Source organism: Chenopodium quinoa, unplaced genomic scaffold (genome assembly GCF_001683475.1).
Source record: "Chenopodium quinoa cultivar QQ74 unplaced genomic scaffold, ASM168347v1, whole genome shotgun sequence".
Classification (NCBI taxonomy): Eukaryota; Viridiplantae; Streptophyta; class Magnoliopsida; order Caryophyllales; family Amaranthaceae; genus Chenopodium; species Chenopodium quinoa.
In genome coordinates this window covers 2,398,744-2,407,396 of record NW_018744517.1, presented here as the reverse complement: position 1 = coordinate 2,407,396, position 8,653 = coordinate 2,398,744, and the positions used below count along the sequence as shown (strand labels likewise).

The 8,653-nt window shown below is 46.5% G+C and overlaps 1 protein-coding gene across 1 annotated transcript; it reads left to right on the top strand.

Moving 5' to 3' along the window:
• Positions 1–335: 335 nt before the first annotated feature.
• On the top strand, positions 336–1,006 carry LOC110698396. Its single transcript, XM_021875816.1, has 2 exons — positions 336–624; positions 666–1,006. Exons 1-2 carry the CDS (start codon positions 336–338, stop codon positions 1,004–1,006), a joined length of 630 nt encoding a protein of 209 aa, XP_021731508.1.
• The last annotated feature ends 7,647 nt before the right edge of the window (positions 1,007–8,653 follow it).

The window sequence follows — 8,653 nt, the reverse complement described above, 5'->3', positions numbered from 1 at the left end:
GTTAACCTTGGGCTGATTGGGCTTCCCTCGGGAGTTGGGCCTAGGTGACCGGTTATCCCAGGTGTCATGGGAAGGACACGTGTCGTGTCGTAATTGGTCCATAGTGGACGGATCATTGCTTGACACGTGGCAGGCTCCTATTGGCCCATGTGACGGACACATGGAGGAACCTGATTGGTCCACTTGTCAGATGGTGATTGGTGGGGAAAAATCCCCTAATCAGTAATTAAGTCCCGTTTAGGGTTTGTGTGTAAGCATCTCCATTTTTGTGCCAATTGTGATAAATTTTCAATCTTGCATTGATCAAATCCCTGAATTTTGGTGTAGTGTGAATAATGGGGGATGACTTGGTGAAGGATTGGGAAAAATTGCGGTTAACTGATGAAGAAGGTGTGGTGCTAGGGGGTGATTGCATAGAAATTGTTAGTGACGATACTAAAGCCAAAATAAATCTCACTCTCGTGGGAAAATTAGGGACAGTTAAACCCTACAATCTTGAAGCAATGAAGAGAACGTTGGCGAATGTATGGAGGTTGAAAGAGAAATTCGCAATTAGGGTTGTTGAGACGAATTTATTCGTTTTTCAATTCTTTTGTGAGGATGATAAGGATCGGGTCCTTGAAGGTATACATGGTTTTTTGATGAGAAATTACTTCTGTTGCAAGAGGTAATTGGTGATGAACAAGCGTCTGAAATCGTCTTCAAGCAGACTCCCATGTGGGTTAGATTATTAGACGTGCCTCTTAACAAACGATCCCTGGAAGTAATGTATGATGTGGGGGAGTTTTGGGGGGGGGGGGTTATAGAAGTAGATGATTCTGATCCTCTAGGGTGGAATGATTGTATGCATATTAAAGTTCTAGTAGATATTAATAAGCCTTTGCGTAGAGGACTATTTCTAGCTACGGGGCAAAATAAGTCTCGTTGGGTGGATATTAAGTATGAGAGGCTTGCTGAGTTCTGCTTTTTCTGTGGTAGGCTAGAACACACAGAGAAAGAATGCTAGTTTAAGGAGCGAGCAAAAGGGGAAGTGGAGAAGATGGTGTATTAGTATTGACCGTGGCTGCGGGCACCTCCAAAAAAGAAACTCAGATTAGATACTGCTTGATTAGGGGATTTTTCCCTACCAATCATCATCTGACAAGTGGACCAGTTAGGCCCTGCCATGTGTCCGCCACATGGGCCAATAGAAGTCTGCCACGTGTCCGGCATTGATCCGTCCACCATGGACCAGTTGAGTCACGCCATGTGGCCTCCGTATGTCAAACAGGCCACCTAGGCCTAATTTCCAAGGGAAGCCTAGTCAGCCCTAGGTTAACCTAAACCTAGTATTTGACACGTTTCCCAAGGTTATAAATAGTCTAATTAATCCTCATTAAGGGGGATTCGGCAATTAATTACCCTCATCTAAAGAACCTAAACACGCTGATCACTCCTCCCCTAGAGGAGCCAGATCTCCCAACCTTTACTTTTCCGCATTTATTACTCCACAAACAAGTACTAACTTGACCTTCGGAGGCGGAACTCCCACCACAAGGAGTCTCCGTTGTTTTGCGGGTTCTGGCGCACAGATACCAGTCCCGGAATTGTAACTCTCCCGCAGGACATCAAAAAACCCCAAAACATTTTGGCGCCATCTGTGGGGAGAGTACTTTCGAGATGGCATCACATTCTGTACCAAACCAGAGCGAGAGGCGTCCTATGGACGACCCTCAGGTCTATTGTAATCAAGATACTGAAAATGAGGTCGAGGTTGAAATACACACGACCTCAGATGGGACCCTAAGGGCCCGAAGCACCCGTCACACCGAAAGGAAAGAACGGGTAGATTCCCAAGCTGGACCAAGCAATCCAGCCGGCCCACCGCCAGAGCAACAACAGGCGGCTAAAGGATCCGCTCCCATTACAAGGAACAAACTCATGACTTTCATGAGAGGGTTCAAGGGAGAGATCCAAGAATTGATTAATAAGAAGACGCCTGCTCTCTCCAGGGAGCAGTCGGCAAGAAAACCTTCTCAGTCTGGAAGAAGGAAACCTGTATAGGGTCGAGAGGCGACTCCTCACCCTAATTCTAGGAAGTGGGAGCCGCCTGTGATTGACTTAACAAAGTACCGCTTTCCCTCACCAGGAAAGAGAAAGCCCATTCGTCATGTTCAAGCGGATGGGTCAAAGAAAACTTACTCAGATGCTCGACTGTTGTTAGAGCAGAAGAAGAATGACCGACTGTTAGAGTCAGCCTCTACTTCAGATTTTCAAGATAGTATGCATAATACCTCTATGAGGTATACTCAATCAAATTAACAGGCGGTACCTCCTGTCGGTCTGGATTTCATAAAGATCAATCGGTACCAAACATACCATACGTACCGCAACAACAATACTTTTTGCAGCCTACTTTGTTTGGAGGGCAGGCGGCAAAAAACTTCCAACCATTGGACTGGCAACTACGGTTGCTCAGACTTGGAGAACAGCCGTCCGCCTTCTCTAAGGAAATTACTAAGGCCGCCCAGCCGGCCAAAGTGAAGAATGTGTTAGTAGGCGCCTATGATGGCACTACTAACCCAGAAGATCACCTAATGACGTTCACCAACCTAATGTACCTCCAAGGGTTGGATGATCCTACTTGGTGCAAGTGTTTCCCAGCGACTCTCAAGGGAATCGCACAACAATGGTTCGGTAACCTGCTGACTGGTTGTGTTAATAATTTCAGGACACTTGCCTACTTGTTCACCTCCAATTTTTCTATGAATATCCCTGCTAAGAAGACGACCCTTGACTTAGGGACCATTCAGCAGGGAGAGAAGGAGGGACTCCATTCTTACGTGAGGCGGTTTAACCTGATGAGGATTTAAATACAAGGACTGCCTGATGAGGTAGCCTACACTGATTTTTTCAGAGGTCTTAAGGATGGGTCGACCTTCAAGTTCGACTTGGTCCGAAAGAGGGTTGCGATTCTCCAAGAAGCATTGATTGAAGCTGAAGCCTATATACAGGCGACTGATCTCTGTAACACTGGAAAACAGTCGGACGAAAGGAGGTCTGATAAAAAAGAAAGTCGACCAAAGCAGTCGGCAATATAAAGATGAGAAAAAGAGAAAAGAAGTCTGGGCGGCCGACTCCTCTGCACAGCCTGCCCAAAAAAAGAAGAAAGAATTCAAACCATACTCTTCCAAGTATGCGTTCAACAAGGATAGCCAAGCTATCCTCAAAGAAATCAAGAGCCGGATCTCAATTGAGAAGCCGACCCCCATGAAGGGTTCTGCAAGCAATCGGAACCAGGATAAATTCTGTCATTTTCATGAAGATATTGGTCATGAAACCAATGAATGTATTAGCCTCATGCGCTACCTGGACCGCCTAGCTGAAAAAGGCGACCTTGACTCCTATGTCAAGAAGTCTAAGGGGAATGCTCCCCCAAAGAACAAGCAACCGGCCAGGAAGAATCAACGGCCGGCCGACAGTTCTGATACTGATGACGCAGTCGTCTACACTATAGCCGGCGGCTTCTCAGGAGGCGGCCCCACTATTAGGGGCAACAAAGACAATATTAGACGGCTAGATGTTAATTCCGTTCACCAAGGACAGACCGCCAAGAGTTCATTCCCAGAAATTGTCATCACAGAAGAAGATCTAGGAGGTGTTAAGGGGCCGCATGATGACCCCATTGTCATTGAATGTAAGGTGGCCAACCAGAGAGTTGGCCGGATCCTCATAGATACTGGTAGCTCTTCTGATTTCATCAGCAACAAGTGCTTGGCAAAGCTCAAGTACAAAACTGATTGTATACATCCGGTATCCCATCCTTTAGTGGGGTTTGGAGGAAGTGTTGTACACCCGGTGGGACGAGTGGATCTGCCCATCCGCCTGGGTGAGAAAGGGGAGGGCCGTCACATGGTGGTACGGTTCTTAGTGGTTAAGGAACTCTCGGCCTACAACATGATCTTGGGACGACCCACCCTGAATAATTCTAAAGCTGTCATTATCCCCTTTCTTATGCTGCTCAAATTTGAGAGGGATGATGGAACAGTCGGCTCCCTAAGGGGAGATCAAAATATGGCATGAGAGTGTTACCTCTTGGATATCAAACCCACTGTGGCGACTACTGGCCCAAGTGGTGAAAAAACTAACTTTGAACTTATCATGGAGGATGCGCCTTCCCTAGTGGCAGGCGACAAGAAAAGAAAGGCTACCTAAGCGGGGGCCGAGAGGAAAGAAAAAAGACAGCAATCACTGGCAGAGGAGCGGTCGGACGAATTTCGCCCTCAGCCAGCTGGCGAGCACACAGATGTTGTCCTAGACGACTCACGTCCTGACCGAACAGTCAAGGTTGGGACGACTGCTCTTAAAGTTTTGGGTGAAGATTTTCACCAACTTTTGAAGGAATTCAAAAATATCTTTGCATTCAAAGTTCATGAAATGTCAGGCATCAGTCCTGACCTGGCTGTACATAAATTGGCTGTGGATCCGAAAAAGAAGCCGGTCAAGCAAAAGAAGCGAAACCATGGTGAAGAAAGAAGTCAGGCGACTGCTGCCGAGGTTAAAAAGCTGCTTGATGCAGGGTTCATTCGGCAATGTTACTTCCCTGACTGGGTTGCAAATGTGGTATTAGTAAAGAAGCCGAATGGTACTTGGCAAATGTGTGTAGACTACACAGATTTGAACAAGGCGTGCCCCAAAGATAGTTATCCTTTGCCTAAAATTGACAGTCTGGTCGACTCAACAGCCGGCCATGCTTTATTGAGCTTCATGGACGCCTACTCTGGCTTCCATCAGATTCCTTTGTGGAAGAAAGATCAGGAGAAGACGGCCTTCGTCACTGATCAAGGGTTGTATTGTTACACGGTCATGCCGTTTGGTTTGAAGAACGCCCCGGCTACCTTTCAAAGAATGATAAATACAGTCTTCTTTGACCAAATTGGAAGGAATGTCGAGGCATACATAGATGATATGATTGTTAAGTCCAAAATTCAGACGGATCATCTGGCGGACCTTCGAGAAACATTCACCACACTCAGGCGGCACCATGTCATTCTCAATCCAAAGAAATGTGTGTTTGGAGTTGAGTCTAGGAAGTTCCTCGGATTTCTCATAAATCAAAGAGGTATAGAGGCGAACCCTGAGAAAGTGCAGGCAGTCATTGACATGCAGTCGCCTCGCACAGTCCGAGAGGTTTAGAAGTTAATAGGTTGTCTGGCGGCCCTGGGATTATTTCTCAGCCGGTCAGGCGACAAGTGCCTTTACTTTTTTCAAGCAATAAAGAAGAAAGCAAGGTTTGAATGGGGGCCGGATGCTGAAGCGGCCTTCCAAAAGCTGAAAGTCCATCTACATTCTTTACCAAGGCTTTTCAGTCCTTTGCCCAAAGAAGTGCTCTACATGTATCTTGTAGTATCTGACCATGCTCTAAGTGCCGTCCTCCTTGCTGAAAGAGACGGCTGCCAGCTCCCGGTCTATTTTGTCAGCCATGTACTGAAAATGCCGAGTTGAGGTACCCCCTAGTGGAAAAATTTGGTCTTGCTCTCTTCATGGCCGTTAGAAAATTGAAGCCTTATTTCTTGGCACATTCAGTCGTCGTATACACAGATCAGCCAATCAAGCAGCCACTGACAACCATGGAGTCGTCAGGCCGGATGATCAAATGGGCGATAGAGATTCAGAGCCTTGAAATCACATTCGAGCCAAGCAGTAAAGGGGCAAGCATTTGCTGATTTTATTGTAGAAATGACTCGGCCCTTTGATTCTCAAATTCCAGACCAAGTCTGGAAGGTCTATGTGGACGGGAGCTCCACCTCAAATGGTTGTTGAGCAGGCGTCATATGTTTGTCGCCAGAAGGCGACAGGTATGAGTATGCTCTACGTTTTAACTTCCAAGCCTCGAACAACGAGGCAGAATATGAGGCTCTACTGGCCGGTATCCGCATGTGCAAGGCGGCTGGGGCAAGAAGAACAGACGCCTGTTTTGACTCACAATTGATAGTGAGTCAGTATAATGGCGAATACGAAGCAACCCATCCGGCCATGATTAAATATTTACAGGTGGTACGACAAGCAGTCGGATCCCTTGAAAAGTTTCATCTGACTCAGGTGCCCCGGTCCGAAAATAACCAGGCGGATGCTCTCTCAAAATTGGCCTCCTCGGCCTCCTGTGATACTCCATGAACCGTCTTCTGGGAAGTTATGGAGAAGAGAAGTATTGAAGAAGATCCTATTGGAATTCTAGATCGAAGTTCAACCTGGATGGACCCAATCAGGGCATACTTAACAGACGACACCTTACCAGATGATTATTACCAGGCGGCTCTGCTGACAAAACGGGCGGCCAGCTTCGAAATATGCAAGGGTGAACTCTTTAAGAAGGGTTATCTTCTGCCCCTCTTAAAGTGTGTGACCCCAGAAAAAGGACGAGAGGTCTTAGAAGATCTACACTATGGATACTGCGCCTCTCATGTAGGCAGCGTGTCGCTTGTTCAACGAGCGAGGCGGCAGGGTTACTTTTGGCCTACCTTAGAAGCAGACGCCATGGAGATGGTGAAAAAATGTGATAAGTGTCAAAGGTTTGGCAAATTAATTCACCGTCCGGCTACTGATCTCACTGCCATCCATAGCCCACTACCGTTTGCTAAGTGGGGCATGGATATCCTTGGTCCTTATACGCTTGCTACAGGCGGCAGGAAATACATAATTGTTACAGTCGACTACTTCACCAAATGGGTAGAGGCAGAGGGTGTTAAGGGAATCAAGACAAAAGATGTGATCTCATTCATCTAGAAAAATGTCATCACTCGGTTTGGGGTGCCCATGTCTATTGTTTTTGATAATGGTCCCCAATTTGAGACGCCTGTTCTCAAATATTGGCTGGGAGACCAAGGCATCTCACACTGCTTTGCATCAGTCGGCCGTCCTCCAGCAAACGGCCAAGTAGAAGCTTTCAATAAGATCATCTCAGACGGACTTAAGAAGAAGATTGAACGAGTAGGCGGCCTATGGCAGATGAACTACCACATGTTCTCTGGGCCATTAGGACGACGGAAAAAGGGTCGACTGGAGAAACTCCATTCCTCCTAACTTATGGTGCAGAAGCTGTTCTTCCAATTGAACACTACGAGCTGACTCTTCGAGTAATGTTGTATGACGAAGAGGTAAACTGGGAGTCCATGCGTCTGACATTAGAATCATTTCCAGAACGAAGGGGCAATGCAGCCCTGCGCCATGAAATCTACCGCCTGAGAATGAGAAGGTTATATAACAAAAGAGTGTAAGGGCGTTCACTCAAAGTGGGGGACTTTGTCCTAAGAAAGATGGAAGCAGTCGGTAGGGCTAATGAGTCAGGAAAATTAACTCCCAACTGGGAAGGACCCTACCGAATCTATGAAGAGGTCCGGGATGGCACCTATCGCCTGGAAACACCAGACGGCCAACCCTTGCCTCGAACCTGGAATGTAGATAATTTAATGAAGTATTATTTTTGAATGAAGTAAACAGCCAAGAGCTGCTAGTAAAAGTTTGCTGCTTTGCTTCATCTATTTTGTATTATGAGCGGCATGCCGCCTGCTCCATGAGCAGCCAGCTACTCTCTGTTTTTTCTATCAATTGAGGGGCATGCCATTTGATAAAACAGTCGGCTACTCTCCATTTTACTTAAATGAGAATTCAATTAAGAGGGGCACGCCGCCTGTAGTTATACAGTCGGCTACTCTCCTATACTTAGTTCGCCATAAACTACCTAAGGCCTATGGCCGAATGATCAGACCAGGCGCCCAACCAACTAATCCAATCTTTAAACTAATACGACATGTCCCAACATCATAGAAGGCGTCCGGCGGCATCCCTCCGGATGAAATTCGTCGCAAAGAGCAGCTCCCTTTTGGGTGGAACATTGTTCTATAAACTAATTACATGGCACCCAGACGACTGTCCCCAAAGACAACCACGTAGCCGTTTTTGAGACAAGGATAACTAACACTAAACCAAACAAGTGTTATCAGTTAACATCCGCGTCGGATAACCGCCTGTATTACTTGGGATAAATGTAGGGGGTACCTCTTGAGTTAATAGACAACAAACATTGGCGAATCAAGGGGTCCAGCCGGCCTCCGCCGCCTGGTACCTCTACTACTCAAGCAGGAGTGACGGCGTCTAAATAACACCAACGTTAACTCATAGTCACTCCCTCAAACTTGGTATGGAACCTAAAAAGTTTGAGTAGACCGCCTGTTTTTTAGCAAACAGGGGCATTCAAACCCCTATTCCTACTAGGTTACCACTCCTTAGGTTAATAGCCATCAAACATTGGCGAATCAAGGGGATCAGCCGGCCTCCGCCGCCTGATGCCTCTACTACTCAAGAAAAGATGACGAATGGGTAACCTCAAAGATTGCCCATAAGTCACTCTCTCATACTTAGTACGGATTCAAAAGGTATGATGAGTCCGCCTGTCTAAAGGCGAACCAGAGTTCTCGTACCTCAACCCTGCGAAGATGATCTCTTTTCAAACCAAACATGTTTGAAAATCTGGTTCGTAGGTCGACTGCTTTTTGGCAAGCAAAGACTAAAGAACTAATCCTATCTTAACAAACAAGCGGGCTAGTTATAAACGGCCTATTCATTTCTAACTTGAAAAAGATGACCAAACCTAACGTTTTTCCTAAAATATGTT

Bases quoted from the DNA above. Each gene is read 5' to 3' on its own strand.
- LOC110698396 (XM_021875816.1), top strand. From the start codon at position 336: ATGGGGGATGACTTGGTGAAGGATTGGGAAAAATTGCGGTTAACTGAT. The intron at 625-665 runs GTATACATGGTT...TTCTGTTGCAAG, and splicing joins TAAGGATCGGGTCCTTGAAG to AGGTAATTGGTGATGAACAA.